This window comes from Falco punctatus (assembly GCF_963210335.1).
Source record: "Falco punctatus genome assembly, chromosome: 5".
Classification (NCBI taxonomy): domain Eukaryota; kingdom Metazoa; phylum Chordata; class Aves; order Falconiformes; family Falconidae; genus Falco; species Falco punctatus.
The window spans coordinates 16,449,976-16,474,228 of NC_137584.1; the positions used below are offsets into that span (position 1 = coordinate 16,449,976).

Sequence of the window (24,253 nt, forward strand, 5' to 3'; positions counted from 1 at the left end):
GTTTCAGTAAAATTTAAGACATTAGAATGATAGTGTAATATTAGATTTTATTAGGAATTGTTCCAGTACTTTCATTTTACATGGGTAGACATCATAGTGATGTACACTGGAAAATAAAATGTTCAGAAGACATGAAGAAGCTTATTTACATTCAAAGGTTAATATTGTCGCAGACACTAACTTGCTAAATGTTGGTTATAGACACCCTATATCCAGAAGACAATGTAAAATAGTATGTCTGCTTTTTCCACAAAACCACTCTAAACACTGCTATGATTAAATGTAATTGATCACATATGTATTTCCAGTCTGAATTCAGGTTTCTTTAGTCATTCATTAGTAAGTTCAAGTGTCTTATTTAAAAGAATGGCCTATTTCCACTCCCCTTAAGTTTGCAAGATAAGATAGCCTGTAGAGCCAGACTGACAGAATAGCTTCCTTTTATTCTTCTGCATAAATGTAAAGAAGTGAATTGGCATCATGATATCAAGGAAGAGGAACTGACTTGTTTCTCTGAAGGAAGTCTGAAAGCAAATGTCAGTACTGCTAATAATGCTGTGATGCAACGGTTTTCCTCTAACATAAATTCTCTTGTATTTTAGTTTTTCGTGATAGTCATTTACCTTTTGATGCAAATATGTCAGACTGCCTGGCTTATCTGACCTCTTGAGTGCAAGCTAGAGAGAGACTAATGTCATAGCATTTAAATTAGGTCTGTTTGAGAAAATGATACACAAATGGCCTTTTCTACCAATTAGAAAGGTCAGCTGCAAAACAGACTTTTTCTGTTGCATTTTGCATTAGTTTAGCCTGGTGTGTCACCCAGCTATGCTAATTTTTTACAATGGAACAACTCTAACAAGTTACACTTCTTGCACATTTGAAAAATGCCAACACTCAGTTTTATACCATTTGATTTCACAGTTTTTAGGGCACCTTATATCCTTCATAAGTCATAGCCATCATCCAGGAATGTGTGAAATTCAGAGCTGAGGCAGCAATCAAAGTAAAAGGTCAACCTACAAGACAGAACAACGCAAGCTACTGATAGACTACATTGTAAAAAAAAAATGAAAGCACATAATGATTGCTAACTTTTGACTTCAGTCAATGTTGTCAGTGGTTCTAGTATTCATCACTTCTCTCGCCCTTCTCATGTTCAAATAGTTGTGCAAACTTAGGCAATTAGTTTTTATAAAAGCTTTGTGCAGTCTCCTATACATCATCTTTAATTTGTAGTAGGAAAAAAGTGTGGTAGGCAGGTCAGTATTTGGTTCTTCAAACACACTTAGGTTCCTAACTGCTTTTTGTTTTCAGGTTTTGTGACCTACCTTTGATGGCATTTAAGGAAACAGCTTAGTCTGAGTTGGTTGTCAGTATTCAGATAGACCCATGGGCAAAGGGAATCTATGAAGTTTTCCTTAACCTCCTACAGTTCAGGTAACACATGAACAGAAATTCTGTGCTGCAGGGATTTCTTGCTCCTTCTGAGAGCTGGTGGCATCCCAGAGAAAAGATGCACAAGAAGATAGTGCTGTGGCTTTTTTCTCCTCTCCTATTCCTGACAGTAGAGGAAGATATCCAGACATTGGGGAAGTAGGTGAATCTCAAAGAGATGGGAAGAAAGAGACAGCGGATAGACAGCCACAAGCTTTAAGAGACTGTTTTAGAAGTTTAAAAAATGGTATTTTATTGTTGTGGGACATCTTTATACTACATTCAACATGGGAGTGCAATGCCTGATGGCGGCCCATTTTATTATTCTTGTTCTAAGATCCACAAAGATCTAGGGTGCTTAGATACTATTTTTTTTTTTCCTGGATTTCAGCACCACACATTCCATGCTTACAGTGTAATTAGATATATCTCCAGTGTTTCATCATCTTAGCCCCAACAGTGGGCTAAGAATTAGCTCTATACTTTATCTCCCAGTGTGTGTGAGGTGACTCCTGAAAATCAGTGTTCCTCAAACATGACCTACCAATTCAGTTACATCTTGTGACTGATGATGTGCTAGTCTAAGGGCTGCACAAAGCTCTTTGAGAACTTCCCAGAGTCTTATTTAAATTCTCTAGGAGTTCTTTATGTTAGAGTTAAAGCTCATCGAAGAAACCACAGACTGAAAAGGCACATAGGTGTGAATTACCTTCTGAGGCAGAGACCTTGGTCATTGGTAAGGAAACTTCCATTATCTAGTTTGTGCCAAACAGAGAATTTCAGCTAATCTACTACCTTTCGTAAGCACTAGATTTGTAGAAAATACGGTAAGTGGAATTGCTTGTGTCATTCCTATATCACCTCAAACTTCATAATAGGTTTAGATTAAAGTTTCAATATAAATGAACTCAGCCAAGTTAGAAATGAACTGGAGCCAAGAAGACAGTTTCTCCACAGTTGGTGTATCCACATTCAGGCAATACATCACTGCCAAACTGTTAGAATATGATGTTGGGGCACTTTGAGTCACCTTCCTCCACATGGCCGATGTGCACAGGACATCCTCTGGATCTTTGGAGACCTCATCATCGTCTAAATCACTGTAGCTGACTTCCAGTACTGCTAGTTGTCTCAGGTACTGATGCCTTCATCTGTGGCAGTCCACTTTCCTGGGGAGTTCACAAGATCTTCCTTGGATGGGTATCTTGCCCTCACACTTGAGAGGAGCAGTCTCCAGAGCCTGCAGATTGCTGCCTCATTTCCAATTCTTCTCTTAATTCCCCAGCTTCTAGCAAAGGGTCCCAGCTACTGGGCTTCCTTGCCTTCCAGTTGCTGACTGTTGGCCCCATTTCCCAGCATCAGAGCAGCCAGGGAGCAATCCACTCACCTGGCTGGTGGCTGTAATCTTTCTGAATATCTTGAAGTTCTGATGAGGTCAGGGACCAGGTAGTTTCTGCTTCCTTTCTAAATTCTCTCACTCCTTCCTCCAATTTCTGTGTCACAGGACCGGCCTGTTGATCAAATCCTTCCTCTTCTTCCTCCTCCCTTGCTGATCAATGATACGGACCTGTTGTTCTTTTAGTCCACTGTTCCTTTTTCAATACTGAGGTAATTACTCTCGATATTATTGTTGTTCATGTCCCTATCTCAACCGTGGTGTCCCTAGATGTAGTTTGGGTCCCTACCTCAACCACAGTCCTCTGAGAGTACTGAACTCTGGCTTGATGGGCCCAGGCCAGGCCCCAGTACAGTGCTAGAAGCTGTTGGCTTTCACTGGGGTAGGCAAGGCACCCTTCTATCAGGTGTGCCAGGGTTTCTTGCCTGTTCAGGTTTAAAGTCCCATGTTATGGGAAGTGATAACTGTCCTAAGAATCTGCCCAAATCCTTCCACACACCCTGCACCCTGGGACCAGCCACCTCGGGGCACACTTCAGTATTGCCTCAGCCAGAAGCTGGGGAGCATGCGCACTACTTGTGTTCTTATATAACTTTGGTTGTTCTCTGCGCTATACGGTTTTGACCGCAGTGCTCCTTTACCCCATTTCCCTTGTCTATTGTTATATCCCAGGTGTCTGAGAAAGCTTGCTACATCTTAGTGAGCTTATTTAATAGATTGTTTAATAGGTCAAGTTAATCATTGCTTTAGTTTCAGCCTCTGTTAGTGATTCCTCTATTTCTTAATTATATCAGTACCGATGGTCAACTCCTTATGATTAAGACTGTTTTTAAAATAGGAAGGGTAATGGGTGCTATATAGATAAAAAGGAAATGCTGAGCCACTGGTTAGTAAGAGTTGGAAGTTGATAGAACTAGTGACAATGCAATGAAGAAGTGGTTATGGAAACTTCTTTCTGTAAGTTGAATTCAGAATGGAATAGGAAGAGTTTGCATCTATGAAAGTTTAAAATAATAAATGCATAAATAAAAAATCTGGTTTAGAAACAGAAAAAAATTATTAGGAAGAAACTGAGAAAGAGAGGGAAGTATAATGAACACCTAGATTTAGACTAACTTTGTTCCTCTTTCCACAGTCAATAGTTCTGGATTTAGATTATAGTCATTATAGTTCAAAATTATTATCTTGTGAGTTTAGAGTAAATACTGTTATTTTACAAAATATTCAAGATTTTGTTCTTCAATTTTATTTTTATCCATGTCCTCATGATCAGTGTGGCAAACTGTAGCTGCACTGTGAGGAGACTTTGAAATTTTGGAAATGACTAAGTTACATAGCTCTGCAACCCATAAATTCATGTAACAGTGAAGGAATTAATATTTTTTGTGCTAAAAGATTGTTTTAAAATTCTAACATAAATGAGTAATAGTATACAACGCATGTTTCAGGAAAACAGTGCAAGAAGCAGTATGCTGCACAGCAGTGTTCAGAGTCACTGCTTTGAATACGGTGCTCACAAGTCCTGCTGCATATAGTAGATACACTGAAGCAAAGGCTGTTTAGGGCCCTAAGGACTGCTGTGAGCAATTGGAAACTTCGTGTCATAAGGAATTTTGAGGTATTTTCAAAGGACAAACAAACGCTAGGCAGCACGTGGCTTCAGTGAGTGGTGGAGGTCTGGCTTTTACCTTATGCTGTTGAAAACATTTGTGTGCTTCCCTAGCCACGTTTCATATAGTGATAATTTTTATTAACAAAATCATGGCCTTTCAACTTTTTTTTAATTAATTTCGTTTTTATAAATACATTTTAGCAGATGATAACATCTATGTACTATATTTTTGCACACAAGGAAAGAGAGAATGTAGATTTAACTGAAAAGACTGGGGAAAGTAGTGGTGTCAGAGATAATTACAACCCTTGCCATAGACCCAGCCTGACAGACCATTATTCCTCATTGCAGACATGGCCAGGGAATGGATTGCTGCCCACATAAATTGTTCTCACCAACCATTACTTGCTGTACTTTTTCCTGAGGGATCCTTAACCATCCACCATTAAGTGTTATGTGTCCAGAAGTGCTTGATACCATATTTGTGTATCCCCTTGTGTGACAGGAATGGTCATAAGTGTCATACGACAGGACAGGATTTTTTATGTGTCACACTTTTTAATGGATGGGTACCCTTCATGCGCTGGGGAATCACAGGTATATTCTCCATCTGAGTGGAAAATGGAGATTAAAGAGGGCTTATGTAAGAATCCAGAAGATGCTTCATGATCCTGAAAAATTAGATAGTACTCTGTTAGATATTTGAATGAGTAAATTTTAAAATATATTTTAAGAATCCTAAATTCCTGAAAATGACATTTTTGAAGGTCTGAAATAAGATACTCTGCCAATAAGTGAGAATTCTTCCTTCTTCATCATTTCCATAAAACAAATTCTGTCCTTAACAAGTCATACCTAACTCAAACACAACTCCAGTAAATTTTATAAGGTTTAGGTATTGTTTCAGGAGTATATTCTTGTTCAAGGAAACTCATATACGCATGCTTAATGATAAGATTGAGCAGATGCTCATTGCTATCTAATTGGGATGGATTTGGAATCTACTGAATTCTTACCTGGGTCCTATAAATTAATTTTCTTCTTGAGCTGAGAAATTTTATACATAATGGTCACTTTCTTGTATGTTGGCAGCAGGCAAGGGAGGTGCTAGAACCTTTTTGTCACTCCTGTTCTCCTTTTTGAAGTGGAGTTGGAACTTCCCACTCCAATACTGTTAACCTGGATCAAAGAATTTGGAAGTATTGTTTAAATGTAAGCTCCTATTGAGTCCATGCTAGAACCAGTATAACTCTGACTATAACCCTGCCTCAAAGAAAATGTAAAGCAAAAGTGTTTTTCCATGAATGCACCCAACCAGTCTGGAAATATTTTCCCTAGGAGTTTTCAAAACCAATTCAGTTAAAAGTGATTTAAACTTGGTTTAAAGAGACCCTGACAGTAGTTATTTATATAAAGAGAAACAATTTAGAAAGTCATGAGGGCTTGACCCTGGCTGAAGGCCAGGTGCCCACCAAATCTGCTCTGTTACTCCCCCTCCTCGACTGGACAGGGGAGAGGGACTATAACAAAAGGCTCCTGGGTTGAGATAAGGACAGGGAGAGATCAGTCACTAATTACTGTCACAGGTAAAACAGCATCGACTTGGGAAGAAAATTAATTTAATTTACTACCAATCAAATCAGCGTAGGGTAATGAGAAATAAAACCAAATCTTGAAAACACCTTCCCCCCACTCCTCCCTTCTCTCCAGGCTCAGCTTTCCTACCTCATGGACTGTCTGCAATGGGAGGGACCCCACGTTGGGGCAGGGAATGGGGCTTGCAGTCAGTCCATCACACATTGTTTCCTTCTCAGGGGGAGGCTCCTCACACTCTTTCCCTGCCCCAACGTGGGGTCCCTCCTATTGGAGACAGTCCATGAACTTCTCCAACATGAGCCCTTCCCATGGGCTGCAGTTCTTCACAAACTGCTCCAGCGGTTTCCAGCATGGGCTGCAGCCCTTCAGGCACAGGCTGCTCCAGTGTGGGTCCTCCACAGAGTCACAAGTGCTGCCAGCAAACCTGCTCCAGCATGGGCTCCTCTCTCCATGGGTCCACAGGTCCCACCAGGAGCTTGCTCCAGCATGGGCTTCCCACAGAGTCACAGCCTCCTTTGGGCATCCACCTGCTCCAGCGTGGGGTCCTCCATGGGCTGCAGGTGGAGATCTGCTCCAGCGTTAACCTCCATGGCTGCAGGGCACAGCCTGCCTCACCGGGGTCTTCACCACGGGCTGCAGGGGAATCTCTGCTCCGGCACCTGCAGCCCCTCCTGCCCCTCCTTCTGCACCGACCTGGGGGGCTGCAGAGTTGTTTCTCTCATGTATTTTCACTCCTCTCTCTCCTCTGCTATTGTTCTGCCCACGGCTTTTTTGCCCCTTCTTAAACATGCTGTCCCAGAGGCGCTGCCACCGTCACTGATGGGCTTGGCCTTGGCCAGCAGCAGTGGGTCCTGAGGCCGGCTGGTATTGGCTCTATTGGACATGGGGGAAGCTTCTGGCAGCTTTTCACAGAAGTCGCTTCAGTGTCTGGTCCCACTCAGTGGGAGGAGGGAGAGGTGGTTTTTAATTCTCCGTGCGGCAACTAGGAATAATTGCAGTTACTCAGAGACTTAATGTATCGCAGCGATATTCACTGGTTCATTTGCTTATTGCAATGGGTACACAGCAAAGGGAAGAGTTTTGTAAACTTGAATTCTTAAACACATGGTACAAGAAAACAGAGTAATCAATAAACTTGAATTCTCAAACTTCAGACATAGGGCTATTGTACAAGAAAATAGAGAGGGAAAGAAGGAAAAAAAGAAAGAGAGAGTATTCACCACCCTCAGGTGCCATGTTGTCTTGATCCACAGTCTTCTATGGGCTGCAGCTAGTCCTCATTTTTTATGGATCACAGCTAGTCCTGAGGTAGTGGGCGCATGCCTGCGCCTCCGTGGGATGCATTTTTATGTCCTCAGTCTCTGCCCAGTTCCTCCCCTGAGGCGGGCCTTTGACCATCAATGCACATGCACATTAGGCCTTGTGGAAAGTTCTCAAAATGAGTCTGGGGATGGTACCTGGGTCTGGGGTCTCTTCCAACCCCTGCTAGAATCATGTGTGATTGACCTTGCCTTCTGCGTGCAGGTGTTTTGCCTCTTAACCTACACGACTGGGCACAGAAAAGGGCCACCCCGCTAATACAAAACGTGTCTCATAATTTTTCAATTCTCGGTATGCTCAGGCAGGGCCAATGCTTAAGACATTCCAAGACTATGGACAATTCTGAATAGTCCCTCACACCCTGTAGCCCCCCACTACCAAAACCTTGCTACACAAACCCAGCACAAAGTGCTTCCAGTGAAAAGAAAGGAAATTTAAATGAATCACCAGAGCTTGCAGAATAATAAATCCTGATAGGGGAAAAAGGATTCAAAACAGTAAAGCTAACAAAAGCACTCAGAACTAGAGAAGATACCATAATTGAGGAAACCTGGGTGAAAGTACTAAAGCAGCAGGAAAGCTGAATTGATTTCCAGGAGCTGTATAATACAAGGAAAGATTGGCAGATACATCACATACTAGAAAAACACCTGCTGTGCACAAGTAAGAAATGCCTCCTTTATATACTGTCCTTTAATATTTTTAACATTATTGATAATAAGGTTATCCTTCTGGCTGCAATGATTTTCTGTGGATTTGGCTATTGCACAAAGGTTTCAATGGATGATCCCAATCACCTTTGCATTATCCTGGTGTTTTCTAGAAAGAGATTTAATGAATCTTTGCATGAAGGGTAATTCAACTTAAAGTTTAAACTGATAAATATGATGCTCCTTAGGATTTTCCAGTAATTTAAAACATAATGGCAATAGGAATAAATAATAGTAACGACTTTAAAATAAAGTGATTTACATCTACTATTTATTAACTGAAGAAGCTTGGGAAGCTGTCCCCTCCAACTTCCATAGCTTTGCCCTAGATAATACAGTGAAAGCACTAAAAGAACTTGTGTCTTTAAGTATTGAGCCCACTGTGGCATATAGTTTTTGACATTCTCAGCTTAGCACTGTCATTATTAAAGGGTGTTGGGTGTCCTTCCTTTCAAGGAAGACCTTTAGCATACGCTATGAAAATGGCATGTACAGGGCTTTCAGTGTGAATCACAGAGCATAGTACTCCTACTATACAGGTGGAAAAAGCACAGGCATATAGAAAATTATACTCTGCTGTGGAGAGCCACAACACTGTATCACTAGAGTAAAAATTATGTCTATGGCACATTGTACAGAGGGTTTATAATCTTTTCCTTTAAAAACAGGATTAGTTTAAAAGTCCAAAAACTGGTTAAATACAGCTGTGTCTGTGTTATTAATGTGTAACAAGCCAGTCTCCTCTGCATTGTGCAATATCTAAAAAAAAAAGTTACCAAAATCTGTGTTGGCATCCCAAAGCTCAATCTTATACAAAATTTTGATTTCATTAAATCAGTTCACTGATGTAGTACTGATTCAAGGAGAAGAATTTGAATTACCAATGTCATGTCATACCATGCAAATGCTTCTTGATGATTTTCCTTCTAATCTAATGTCTTGACCAAAGATCAAAGGAATATTTTAACATGGGAAATGATAATACAAATTGTGTCCCTTGCCATTTCAGAAGAGGATTATAAGAATGTCAGAGAACAGTTCGTCTTCCCTACACTTTTTTCTTCATATGTCATAAGGCTGGTGACATGAGGTGATGGTGCTCTAATATTGTTCTGGTCTCTTCTCCTTTTCTACAATATTTCTGTCTCTTCTCCCATTTTCTCTCACAGTTTGTGACATTCTTCCTTCATATGATTCTGGAAGGTTAGGGGTTTTTTCTCTTTATACTTCTGGAGTTGTCAGTACTCCAGTTTAAAATCTGGAGTTTTTGCTAGTATGCAATAGACACCATGTCTGCCTGATTTTCTTTTGATGACCTATAAATCTGCATCCATATTAGTAGATAATGTAGTTCAATAGGAGTAGATTTACAGGGCAAATAGATTAGTGCTGAGGACCCAACATCCCCATTATTCTTGCTTCAGGGAGCTTTAACTCACACTAGACCCCGTCTGGCCCCAGGGACTGAATGCCCATTAGCAGCTGGAGAACCTGAGGTGTGAGACAATCTTCTGGTGCAGATTCATCTGAAAGAAATTGAGTTCATGGACCCTTGAGACCACTCCACAATGTGAACCAAGGTGTTTCAGCTGGGGACAACAAGAAGGTTTCATTCAAAACCATGCTCTGGATCTGAACTCAAACACTAATATAAACATATAATACATTTCAGCAAAGCACTCCAAATTTGTTTCAAGATTTGCAGCCTCAAAATTCCAATATTTTCCTTGTTTCTTTCATGCATTATTCACTTTCTTCATCTCATGTATGTAATTATCCAATGATTTTTTTCATGGAGCCAAGCACAGGTGTACAGCATATAGGCAAAAGATTCTGACTTGCTGTCCCCTTTCATTTGCTTCTTGTATTTTTAAAGGATAGCAGGACAGCATGAAATTGTGAAATCCACTTGGGAGAAGTCCCTGGCCCTTGAAGCATTTATGTGTTTCTTGCAGCTGAGATTAATTCAGCAGAATATGGGAGACCTTGTCATCTTCTTAACCAAGTACAGTGACAGACTGCTTTTGAGAGAGAATAAGTCATTCAGGACGTCATATTTCAGTATACTAACTCTTGTAAATTGGCTGTGATTTTCTTTCTATGTAGTTAGCTGTTATATTTTCAAGCTTTTTATTATTTTGTGGAACTTCTAAAAAACTCTTTTCTTTGCCTCATTTGGAATCACTCTTCTTTGTATTAGGGTGTTATGGCATCAACAGTGAAATGTTAGAACATTGCTTATTTTAATAACAATAAACTTACAATTTGTTATGACACCTGCTATTTTTAATCTTCTCCACAACAGCAAAGTAAGACTATAAAAAGAAATAGCCAGTGTTGATATATACAGCTCAATAGAAGAATGTATGAAAATTGGGGTTTTTTTTGAAGTGAAGACTAAAGTCTTATGTATTTTGGCAGTCAGCAATGATGATCTGCCTTTTCTATAAAGAAACAGAAACACATTTGAAAACTTGTTTTAGAGATCATCACCATCAATTATAGATTTCCAGGGAGAATTCAGTTTATTGTTTCTCTTTTAATCAGCTGAACTGTGTAATGCTGATATTAAAACAGTTGAAAGCAGGCTTCTTGATGCTGCACAAACGAAAGCAATCCAGTATCTCATTTACATTCCTCTAGTGGTGTCTGCAGCAGATCTATAAATAGAATAGGCTACACAGAGAAATTTATTATTGCAGCTGATAGCAATTTTCTTTTGCAAAGGTGTCTGGAGGCATTATTCATGAGATTCGTTCTGGTAGGCTCTCCAGCTGAGATCCTTGCTCCCCAGAACTGCAGGTGGTCAGTTTAGAAACACACTAATCAACTGCTATGCACAAAGACTGTCAAAAGACTTACTTATTTCCCTCTTTTAAAAAATACAGGAGTTCTCTCAGCTCCATATTATTTTCTCTAACCTGATTGCATGGATATTATAAGCAGTGAACAGATTTTTAGAAATCACATGTATTTGACATTTTATCGCTGAACATCCTGATGATTATGCTGTTATCTGGAAAAAATGTAATGGCTGTGGTTTGATACAGCTGACATCATGTCTTCTGCATTCATACCCACAGGCACATGTGACCTTATCAAGTATAAGGCAGATATGTTTGTATTAAATACTAAGGATATATAGGAATCACAGGGACTGACCTATCTAGCTGTCATGTAATTTCAGTCATAAAACAAGGGGAAAATTGAATAAGACCTTTCATGAAATTATATTTATAATAAGTGATAGATGGGGATGTCTTAGACTCCTGCTTTCCCTATCTGATTTTGGGTTTCTTACCATATCTGCCATTGTGTTGTATCTATATACTAAAAAAAAAATTAATATATACAAGCAGAACATGTACATTTCTCAACATTTGTTTCTATAATCCCTCAAGTCTGATTACAACTTATTTTTCCCTTGTGTATTCTAATATTCTGTCTATGATTGAGAACATAAGATAAATGAAAGCAGAGATATTACCTGTTTATTCTGATTCTATTTCAATATAATCACTACTTCAAGTATTCATATTTCAGTTTTTATTTATGACCCTACTGTGTTGTCACAAGCTGTAACACTTGAATGTACAAATGATGTTTCCATTTGCAAAGTAAACTACAACTTTTACATTTTCTGTTTTCACTTTCTTTCCTTTTTTTCAGATGTAATAGAAGAGCTGGTTTTCTGTAGCAGTTACTTCAATTACATTATGAAAGCAGCAGCACAAATAACTAGTGATACATTAGAAAAGTCACATATCTTACCATGAAAGGAAAGATAAATTAAAATATAAAATTAAACCCAAAAGAACCTGTCAACTCAAATTACCCATAAAGCATTCTGGCATCTCTAATGCCAGATACACAAGCAACATTAAAAAAAAAAAAAGGTTAAGAATTAAGAGCAGCAAAACAAAGGAATGTGTTAACCATGTCAAATGTCACTGATTTTCTGTGAGTTTAAAACCCATCCTGTTTTTCTAAGTGTGTTGTTGTACTTATACTTTTTAATTAATTATTTTTTTATTTGAATTTTCCAGTGATGCAGAAAATTGGTTTTGTGAATGCCCTAAACTCTACTCTGGAAAACTTTGCCAGTTTGTGACTTGTGATGAAAATCCATGTGGAAATGGTGCTACATGTTTTCCAAAGTCCAGGCAGGATGCTGTTTGCCTTTGTCCATATGGAAGATCTGGCATCCTCTGCAGTGATGGTAAGAACCATACTTTTCATGCATCAGTCATAGTTTCTGTCCTTTATAAAAGCTGTGGTGAGAAATAAGTCAAGTACTTTGAAGGCAAAACAGTGAAAGGGACCACCTCTCCACCTTCAAACACAGCCCAAAATCCAGTCACAAGCAAAGAATGTATGAGCTGGGCATCCTCCCTATGTGCTGTTTCATAAAAGTGCCAGCCAGAGAAAGGGAGACAGAGGGATCAAAGAAGCTGAAAGTAGACAAGCTACGAAATACCAAGTAATGTCTGATGTTTTAGTAATTTCCCCGGAAAAAACTGAGAGTGAGATTTGACTGAGAACTCCTTTGGAGAAAATAATTTCTACTGTAGATTGATTTTTCCTCTGCGTAGGGAAGCATTACTTTGTACATTTCGTAAATAAAAGGAGTATATAAACAATATTTTCTGGATTGTAAAAATACCACTGGGTCTAAAATGTGATTCATTTCTCAGGTCAAAAAGAGAAACAAATTAAAATTTACCAAGTGCTTTGCTATGAAACAGGAGACAGGAGGAAGGGAAATTAATAAAGCTAAGTAAATAGGTCATTTTTACTAATATTATAAAGTGAAGGGCTTTTATTCCTTAAAGCATTGATTATAAGGATTGTTCTAGGTCATAAATTCCTGTCTGTGAACATCCAAGGTATTCTTTTCCCCTAACACTGAATGTAGCAGGAAGTATGACTGAAAAATCTGCATATAGAAAATAATCACTGGTTCTGAGCTGATTTAGCAGTGTAAATGAAGTGCACTTTAAAATAAAGATTAACCAATGTTCAGGTTGGATAAAAGCCAGTATTGTCTTTTTCTTCATAACATACACATCTTTACCTCTTATTTAGAATTTTAATTTCCAGAATTTTCAGTAGAGGAACATTTATGTTTTATCCATGTTTTCATCTAACCCTGATAATTGATAGTCAATAGCAAAGATATAGGCAAGTGTATGAAACATGTATGATATTTTTTTTATAATCTTTCTTAACTTGCAGTAGCCCAAAATATTGGGACTTCATGTGGTGTGGTTGGTGTCTGGGTTAGCCCTTGAGATTTCTTTTCTTCCGTACACTTCTCTAATTGGTTTTTGTGTCCATTTAAACTTGATATGTAAAATCCTGTGCCAAAGAGCTCCAGAGCTTAAGCATATTGCTTGTGCAGAAGTACTTCCATTTGTTTGCTTAACTGTGCCAATTGCTAATGACATTAAATGCCTCAAGCTTCTTTGTTAGAACGGATGTTTCAGAGTTGTTCCCTGTTTTATGAATGTTTCCCTGTTCACCTTCTCCATGTCTTTCCTGATTTTACATATATCCTTACTATAACCCTCCCAAAATTATTTCTGAAGTCCAAATTGATTCATTCATTTTTAGGGCACCAGCCATGCTGTAGCTTGAGTCATACAGGCTGCCTTTCTTTGTTCCTTCTCAATTCCACTGCATCCCCTTTGAAATGAGGGGCCAGAGCTGACTGCAATATTCAAGGTTGATAAGGCTGGTGCTTTATAGAATGGTGGTTGACATTTTTCTGTTTTACTCTCCTTTTCTTAAGCATTTCTTCCATTCTGTTCCCTTTTCTGAGTACACTGACGTTTTCATGAAACTGCTTGTTAGAACTCCTAACACCTCTTTCAATGCACATGTCAAGTTCAGAGCCCACCATTCAGTATCTAATGCTAGGTTTGTTTCTGTGATCTACCTCAATTTACATCTGTCAACACTGAGTATCATCTAATGCTTTTTCCCTGTAGTTGCTCAATGAGGCTCTTCTGCAGCTCTTTGTAGTTAGTTGTCTCTAAATTGAGAGTCTGAATAAAAATTGAGAGGCTAAATTGAGAGAAAGTGCACAAATTCAGTCATTTATTAGACTTCAGAGCTGAAGGCTTTGATAGCACAGAAAGAATGACATTTTATTGAGTGGAAAGCAAAACCTCTGTCTGGACCATCACTGTAAGCAAAAAAAATGAGGAAAAACACTTAGTTTCATAGGACAGAGTATAAATCTAGGCTCAATAAGCCTGCAGCATAAAAAGTTATTGAAATAAAAAAATTATTTTACTGAACTGTGTTTTAAAAGTTTAGAAGGAATAGAAATAAGCTGAGCACAGACAGAAGTCTTGTTAAGCTTGACTTTGCATTGAATCTTAAAATGAGCTACAAAAGGCCTTTGTATCATATATGCTAAAACTGAACAAATAGGGGAGAAACAGAGCCACAATGCAGTGAAGGCTGTGTGCAGCCTTAGGGATAGTCCTAGCAGCATCAAAGCCGTATGTTTGTGAGATATTTGAAGATAATGATAGGCTGCCTAATTACAATGGTAGAACAATGTAAATTATAGTAGAAACAGAAGACAAATGTAATTGTTTACTATAATGAAATCAGTAGCCTAGATACTAAAGTTATTAGAAAGAAATGGTCCATAAAATTCAAAGTCTAGGCGCATGCGTTTTTAATGAATCATCTCCCCTTTAAGATACTCAATAATATTGTCTCTACTATTAAGATTAGTAACAAAGTGCATGCTACTTTTTGTCTGAAACACTGAAGAAAATCTTGTTTCTTCTAAATGCTCATCAAACAACAGTTGGTCTTCACCAACAAGACATGTGCAAGATGTTACAGTGATTATTTGATAAAATGAATATAGCAAATGTACCAAATAGAACTGCAGATTTCATGCCAGCATTGCTGTTCCTACCAACAGAGATTATTTACAAAAGACAAAGTAAGGATAAATAGAGATGGAGACAGAGCCACAAAGGAGCCCACTGCTACAGGTCTTGTCTGTATCAGAGCTCCAGCTGCCATCTGTTAGAGAGCTGGAAGTCATGCTAAGAACAACATCAATATCTAAAAATATGTAAGAAAAAGTGATAATGAAACTATTGTCACTATTTAAAAAAAAAATGTTTGGTACAACAAGTTTAAAATAGATCATTTTATGAGGAATGCACAGCATTCTAAAGTGAGAGAACTACAGGGATACTGTCAATGTGACAAGGCAAAAATTTGACAGGTAGTGACTTCTATTAGACAGACCTATGTAAATACGGGAAAACAGACAAGCTCCTGGGACTAGCAAGGACTTCAGTTTCTGAAGCAGATGGAGCGTACTGCAGTCTAAGCAGGCTGGTAACAATTGCTCTGAGTTTATCTTAGTTACGTTATGCTTGGTTCAGACATCAAGAAAAGCTTCCTAGAAGGATGACCTTTTCTCCAAATATACAGTAAAATGCATTATATCTCAATACACATCTTTTCTTGTTTTTATTATTAGATGACCATGTCATTATGACTGCAAGATGACCATCATATATTGAAATCTCTCTCAAGAAGCTACATAGCTAAGTCATAATGGGCCAAAAGGGACATGCGATGATAATATAAGTTAGAAGAGAGAACAGACTGCATTGATTAGACAAAGGACATGGCCAGAGAAGCATACTGACCAGCCAACTATTTACACGTGACTCGTCCTTTTTGTCCCTGTATCCTTCTATTTTTCCAGCACTTGTTCCTCCCCAAATCACCTAATTTCCTCCTTTTCCCCTTAAACATCCCTAAGTCCTGTGCTATTCAAAAATATTCTTCACTTGCATCCCATAATGTGTCCCATACCCTACGGCAGTTACACCCCTCTGTCCAAAACACCGACTGCTCCAGCAGTGACTCATTGTGCTGGGTGTCACACCTGGACACTAGGGTTGAGGGTCTCCTGGGTCAGCCCTGGGAAGGCCCTGACAGGGTGTCCCTTCCTCTGAATCCTTCATTTGGGTTCCCCCCTGACTTTGGCCTCTGTGCTCCTCTGGGATTATGGAGATGGGCCTGTGGTGGGCTGATGGCTCCTGGAACAGGGCTAGGAGTAGTTGCGGCAGGTATTAATTGAGTTCCCCCACCTGCCATTCTCTCTCTCTGTGCTGCTTTGTGGGTGTGCGAGTGAACATTTATCACAGAACAAAATACTGTGGATCTGAGGGGTTAAATGCCCTCATGACTTTCAACTCAGGGGGGTGGAGTTGCCTGAAACAAGAATTTAGTCAGTTACTAAAATAGAAAACAGGAAATATATAGCAATGCCCATGGTCAATATGTAGCAGTTTGGAACAGAAACTATGCCTACATAGGTAGCTGAACTCAATCTCCCAAGTGACTTTGTTTTTTTAACTTGTACATAAAGGGATCTATATCATTTAGACTAAGTCCAGTTATTGAGCTCTGGCTTTTCAGTAGTTTTGTGTGAAAGCAGCCAAAATTCAAGCCCTAGTCTGATAAATCCCCTTTCACATGTAATTTAGTAACAAGTTGTTTGCATTCTGTTTCTTGCAGATTGTAAATCCCCTCCAGTATTTAGGATCACACTGGTGAACAAAAGTGTTTACAAATAGCTGCATTTCATACCAAATGAATACATATTCTCCAACAGCGCTATGAACTTTTGTTTTCTGTAAAATGCTTTTTACAATACTTCCTATATGTTTGATTTTTCTACTTTTAAAAGTTGGTCAGGAAGACATATCAACAACTCAATATAGAAACAAGTAAGGATTAGGTTAGCACTAGAACTGCCTGTCATCCAGGGACATTTGTCATTTCATAGGATCTAAGACTTCAATGAAAATCTGTGGTGCTTGCTCAACCCAGAGAAAGCTTGAGCTCAGACAGATATGTGGCTTTAAGGATTTTTTATGTATAAGACAGAAGTGTTAAAGAGGAAATATCAGGGTATCATTGTACTGTGGAGTTGTGATGGCCTGCTAAATATAAGTGAAGCAGAAATAGTTCATTCACTTGGGATGGAAATGAACACCTGGACTTCTTAACACTTGATGTTGTCGTTAATTACATGTTACACAAGAAACTGGGCCCTTCTGGGAAGCTGTTGGTCATAATATGAAGCATTTTATTAAGCCAGAAATCAAAGGCAAGGGCTTTGTAAGCACAAAGGAAAATTTAAGAGAAGGATTTCAAAGGAATGTGCATTGCTAAGATGAGTAATTGTGTCAAGTGCAGTGTTTTAGACCAAACTTCATTGTTTTAGTTTCACTGTTTCACATATGTACACATGCGAGGACATAGAACAGAGTCCTAACTGTGACATTGTATTTAAGAAACACACACCAAAAAGGGCCACCCACAGGGTGCATTCACAGCAATCTGTAACTGTGTTCCTTGAAACATTTCTGAGCAACATTTATGGTAATGCTTCACAGTCTAAAGGATTCCAGCAGGTTTTCTGTAAGATGTATTCCCTCTATGTATAAAGTTCATTTCAAAGAGCTGGGGTGAGGGATAGTCACTTGCTCCAAGCTCTGTAAAGTGAAAATCATCCTGCAAGTGAATTGCTTCTGTGCAGCTACGCTTGCACACAATGTCACCTTCAGAGCTGTTTGGATCTGCAAACTAAATTGTGCAGTTCAGTGACAGCAGATGCCCAAAGGGAATTTCCTCAGATAAAAAAAAATACTGCATTGCAAGTTTCTGGTCAGTGGTAAGAGACTTTGGGGAATGCTGATCAGAGTTGCTATGCTTCCTGTTCAAGAGAATTTATTTTCTGAGTCATTTGGTTATAGCTGGGCCTTAATCTCCCCCTCTCCTCCAATGTGAGGAATGTCATAAATATTGTGAGACGCACTCACACACTATTAATGTCAGTGCCATATTATCAGTTTTTCAGATTCATATTTTCATCCTTGAGCAGTGAAATCACTTTTATTATTTCAAATCTTAGCTTCCAATCAGAAGTGCGAGTTACTAGTCCATATGATTACAGAAAAAAGTTAAGGTAATAGGGCCCATGATCTCCATGACTACTGATGACAAGACAAATAAAAGGAATACCTAAGTATTTACTGGGGTGGGGAGGGGAAGGAATACACCTGAATTACTCGTTACATGGATCACTAACTCCTCATACAATAATCTTCCAGATGTCAAGAGTCTTCTACCTTGAATCCTCAGCTGGCAATGCACCACCCTGCAGCTCCAGCACCACTTATCTTTTCCTCCTTGCACTTTCCACAATTTCTAGTGAGGAAAGTGGGTTGCCTATTAGAAAAAACAGCTTTAAAAACAGCTGAGCAAAGAGCTTTGGCTGGAACTCAGGGCAAAAAAGGAGTTTACTACCTCTGGAAGAAGGGGCAGGCAACTCAGGAGGACTATAAGGATTTGGTGAGGTTATGCAGGGTGAAGACTGGAGAGGCAAAAGCCCAGCAAGAACTCAGGCTGGCTACTGACATAAAACATAACAGAAAATGCTTTTACAAACACTTTAGAAACAGAAGGAGGACCAAGAAGAATCTCCATCCTTTATAGGATGCAGCAGGGAACATTGCCAGAAAGGCTGAGGAAAAGGCTGAGGTACTCAGTGCTGACTTTGCCTCGGTCTTTAGTAGTAAGACCAGTTACCCTCTGGGTACTCAGCCCCCTGAGCTGGAAGACAGAGATGAGGAGCAGAAGAAGTCCCAACAGTTCAGGAGGGAATGGTTAGTGACCTGCTGTACCCCTTGGGCATGCACAAGCCTACAGGGCAGGATGGGTTCCACCCAAGGGTACTGAAGGAGTTGGTGAAAGAGCTTGCTAAGCCATCATTTATCAAAAGTCCTGGCTAACCAGGGAGGTCCCAGAAGACTAGTGGTTAACCATGTGACACTCACCTACAAGAAGGGCAGGAAGATCAGGGAAACCACAGGTCTGTCAGCCTGACCTTGGTGCCAGGGAAGTTTATGGAGCAGATCATCCTGAGCTCCATCAGATGGCATGAGCAGGACAATCAGGAGATCAGGCCCAGCCAGCGTGGGTTTGTGAAAGGCAGGTCCTGCTTGACAAACCTGATCTGCTTCTACAAGATGACCCACCTAGTGGATGAGGAAGAGGTTGTGTATGGTGTCTACATGGACCTCAGTAAAGCCTTTGACACAGTTTCCCACAGCATTCTCCTGGAGAACCTGGCTGCTTGTGGCTTGGACGGGTGGACTCTATGCTGGGTTAAAAGCTGCCTGGATGGCCAGGCCCGAAGAGCGGTGGTGAATGGAGTTACATCCAGCTGGTGACAGGTCACAAGTGGTGTTCCCCAGGGCTCAGTACTGGGGCCAGTTCTGATTAATATCTTTATTGGCAATCTGGACAATGGGATTGAGTACAACCTCAGAAAGTTTGCAAACACCAAGCTGAGGAAAGAGTGTTGATATCTGCTTGAGGGCAGGAAGGCTCTGCAGAGGGAGACAGACAGCCTGGACTGATGGGCCAAGGCCAAGTGTATGAGGTTCAGCAAGGAGAAATGCTGGGTCCTGCACTTGGGTGACAGCAACCCCATGCAACACTACAGACTTGGAGAAGATTGGAAAGCTGCCTGGTGAAAAAGGAGCTGGGACCTGATTGACAGCCAGCTGAACACGAGCCAGCAGTGTGCCCAGGTGGCCAAGAAGGCCAACAGCATCCTGGCTGGTATCAGAAACAGTGTGGCCAGCAGGACAAGGGCAGTGATTGTCCCCCTGTACTCAGCACTGGTGAGGCCGCACCTCAACTACTGTATTCAGTTTGGGGGCCCTCATTTCGGGAGGGATGTAGAGGTGCTGGAGCATGTCCAGAGAAGGGCCACAAGGCTGGTGAAGGGTCTGGAGCACAAGGCTTATGAGGGGTGGCTGAGGGAACTGGGATTGTTTAGTCTGGAGAAAAAGAGACTCAGAGGGGACCTTATTGCTCTCTACAGCTACCTGAAAGGAGGTTGTAGCGAGGTGAGTGTAGGTCCTTCTACCTTAAGGAGGCTGTGACCCTGTGGGAACCCCACGCTGGATCAAGCTCCTGGTGGGACCTGCGAACCCATGGAGAAAGAAGCCCACGCTGGAGCAGGTTTGCTGGCAAGACTTGTGACTCCACAGGGGACCCACACTGGGGCAGCCTGTGCCTGAAGGGCTGACCCCATGGAAGGGACCCACACTGGAGCAGTTTATGAAGAACTGCAGCCCATGGGAAAGGCTCACACTGAGGAGTTCATGGAGACTGTCTGCCATGAGAGAGACCCCATGCTTGGAGCAGGGGAAGAGTGTGAGGAGTCCTCCTCTGAGGAGGAAGAAGCAGCAGAGACAACGTGTGATGAACTGACCACAACCCCCATTCCCTGTCCCCCTGCGCCATCGGTAGAGAGGAGATGGAGAATTTGGGAGTAAAGTTAAGCCCAGGAAGCAGGGAGGGGTAGGGGGAAGGTGTTTAAAGATTTGGTTTTATTTCTCATTACCCTGCTCTGGTTTGATCGGTAGTAAATTTTTTCCTCAAGTGGAGTCTGTCTTGCCCCCATAATCGTAATTGGTGACTGATCTCTCCCTGTCCTTATCTCAACCAAGGAGCCTTTTGTTATATTTTCTTTCCCCTGTCCAGTTGAGGAGGGAAGTGATAGAGCAGCTTTGGTGGGCACCTGGCCTCCAGCCAGGGTCAACCCACCACAGCTTAGAAGACTGGAAAGAAAATACAGTGCTTAGCAGTAATTTCCATTCTTTTTTTCAGTGTTGTCTTTGCAAATATGTGAGCCGACATTTAGAACTGAATAATACTCATCGCACAGTGTATATGGCTGCTGATCCTGGAGCCAGACACTGAGCTGATAACTGTTCACAGTTAATCAATAATAATATAAAGAAGTGGATTATCAGATTGTAATTCTGTAGCCTGAAGTCTTCATCTCTTTCTGTCCCTTTCATCTGTCTTGGTTTTTGCAATGTATTGTAAAGTTGTGGTTCAAGATGCATTGACAGTGAACACTGAAAGGAACATTAATTTTAACTCATAACAGAAAATTCAAAGATAATGAAACCATTATTCTCTTTCTCCTTTGTCACTTTATTGTCTCCTCTTTGTTAAGATTTTTTTCAAACTGTAGTTGATTTTTTTTACCTCTAACTGTTATGCTCACCTCTGATACGATGTACAATGTTAGCGAAGTAGGTAACCAACCATATTAATATATTTATATAATGGGATAATTTGTCATTATTTGTTTGTGAGGCAATGGGACAAATCATACCTTATTACTTGTTCAATACTGGGAATGCAAGAGAGGACAGTGATGAATGGCGTAGGACTGACAGAGAGACACAGGACAAGATCAAGGACAGAAAGTTGATAAAAGGCCTCAGTACTCTGTCAGAGATGTGTGTGGTTTAGACACAGTGTTAACTTTGTGGTTTTTCGTGGCTTATAATCAGACCCATTGGGATGCATATCTGTTCTTTAACACTTCAGACTATGCACTGCAAAAGCAGGAGTGTAAACCAGCTTAGATGGTTTCTAGGCAGGAACAGGGAGATAACCCGGTGTCGTTAGCTGTGCCCTCTGCTATTTCAACCAGCCCCAAACATTTTATAATGTTTTGAAGGACTGTGTTTCAAGGAAAAGAAGACTATTAAGGTTATACAATTTTCTGCGCAGTTCTGGCTCCATAGCTTTATAAAGAAAAGAAAGCGAATAAAAGGAATAGGTGGAGTTTTCTTGCTTGACACAATTCTGCCAGTTACTGTATCCTTCATACAGGGTTATTAATTTTTTCAATTCTAAAATGCTTTTTTTTAAAATTTTTAAAATACAACATGTTAAAGATATGTCAAAGTATGGCAAAGTTATCTGCATTAAAATCAAACTAATGAAGGTCACTGTATGAAAGATATCTCAAAGATTGAATGTTTTATACTGATGTACATTTACTGATAACCTTTAACTTTATGATGTGATTGGATAAAGATCTCTTGATAAATAGTATTTAGTGTAGAGAAGAAACATTATTAAAAATGTGGCATAAAATCTATAAGCAGCAGTCATGAAAAAGATAAAATATGGAATAGCTGTCAAGTTAGATATATTGAATTAGCCAGAAATAGAAACCTTTGACTCAGGATTAGTTCACATTCCCAAATACATTGGACTTTCCAGAGACCAGCATGCAGAGGACTACTTACAAACACTTACTGCATATACCTACCTGCTAAGGATAGGGTAGTTAATTAGATACTGCATCTGACTTTTACTAAGTGTAAGAAACTGCTTCAACACTGTGGAGAAAACTGTGAATAAGTAAACCAAAGTAATGTATAATTGTTTTCATAAAACATGCCTGAGGGGCTCCTAATATATTATTATATATACTTATATATAATATACTTAAACAGTATTTCTCCATTTGGTGGCCACATGCCTTACATAGGTCTAGCTCCATATGGTGGTCACACACCATTTCATGTAACATCCAAGCACCGTGCACACACAGGGGAGGACCAGCACAGAGGGGAGCAGAGGTGGGGTATGATGGAGGTTAACAAGTGCAGACAGTGCTTCTGCAAGTCAACAATAAAAAAGGACAGTCCAATCTGGGAATTTGAAACTCCCTAAACCCATTGATGGGTCTGAGTTGCTCATCTGAGGAAGACGTGCCCTGCTTCCTGCTGGCCTCCTGATAACCACTGTTACATAAATCTTTCTGTGCTCAGATATTAAGTTTAGCCCACTATTAGTGCTATACTGGATTTACCGTTGTTTTGACTTGGGTAATTGTACTACTGATTTATACTGTGCTGTAATTCTGAGATAAATTGTTTATCCCAAAAACTGTTGGCTGGTGGTGCCTGTTAATATCTGGAACCTATCTCACAGCAGGGATGTCTTAAGCCTCTACAATGCTGGAGGAGTTATTGAATGTACTTCATGGCCCCAGCAAAATGCAATCAAAACTGGGTAAAAAGACCATAAAGAGCTGAAAGGAGATGCTCAAGTAGTCAAAGATGGGCATTATTTATGAAAATTCTTTTTATCAGATGACATTCTCCATTATACCTTCTTCAGGACTTCACACAATATTCTTCAAAACGTGTCACTTCTGTCTAAGATGTTCCAATCTCGGGCTATCGCTGAGGTGTGTCTAAGAAGCATTTTAAACCTGCTTGACGTTGTCAAAATGTTGACATCTGACAGTTGACCAAATATAGCATGCAGAACCGTCTGCAGATGTTGAGTATTGCTGTCTATATTTACCAGTATTAACAATTGTAATAAAATTGCTTATCTTTCTGTACCATTTTCTGTTAATTTATTGCTATAAAACTTCATGATCAATTTGCCCTGGTAGCTTTTTCTCTCAAGCCTGTGTTCTTAGATTTAGCCTAAAAGCAGGAGGAAACAATAGGCGGAACCACAATTTAGAGACACAATGACCAACCTTTTCAGCACTGTGGGTAGCCCAGACCATATGTAGTATCACAGGCCGTATATTAATGGTGATGCTAGTCTCTGGAATCAAATTATAGCAACTTCCTATGACAGTGAACTTACGAAACTAGATTTTGGATAACATGTTTAATTTAGTAAGGCCAGTTCCCACTTCTGCCACTGTGTCCCTCATTTTAGGTAAAGTTATTTAAAGATTTATATTTTTTCAGTAACCTTGAATAGGAACAGTTCTGTTATCAACACAGTTTTATTATGACTCCAACAAAACCTTCACCCAGTAAATCTATCTATCACTTTGTTACATAAGAAAATACATAGAGAAAAGCTGAGTCTGGTCTTAGTAGCCCTGAATTTTCTGCCCCCCAGCTCATGAGCTAAAACTGATCTTGCTTAAATGACATATAAGTTATATATATTTAGGTTTTTTAACTAAATTTTAGTGATAAGTACAAATTGAGATCTTTGAGCCTTTTGTTACAGGACGTGTCCAAATTGCAGTGAAATTGAAACTGGCATGTACTAATAATCTAAGAATATGGGTATATGTAACAATATTCTGTATGTTGTGCGGTACCTGGTCAGTGGGAGTAGCAGCCTTCTACTGTCCAGGTCCCGCTGTTGTAGATCACTTTGCAGGACCTTCCTTTGTCAATGTTCAGTCCATCTTTATAGAGAATGCTGAAAAGAGCAAATAGAAAGGCAAAAAAATAACTCACCAGTTAGAAATCTTCA

General features: G+C 39.9%; 1 protein-coding gene across 5 annotated transcripts in view; it reads left to right on the forward strand.

The window, feature by feature from the left end:
- The window catches only part of EYS (eyes shut homolog), a 1,034,174-nt gene that overhangs the window by 954,049 nt on the left and 55,872 nt on the right, over positions 1–24,253 (forward strand). For all 5 annotated transcript variants that reach the window (XM_080388797.1, XM_080388796.1, XM_080388798.1 and 2 more), the window contains one exon: positions 12,118–12,290. In XM_080388797.1, coding sequence (XP_080244923.1) covers positions 12,118–12,290 — 173 coding nt within the window. The remainder of the gene's footprint in view (positions 1–12,117; positions 12,291–24,253) is intronic.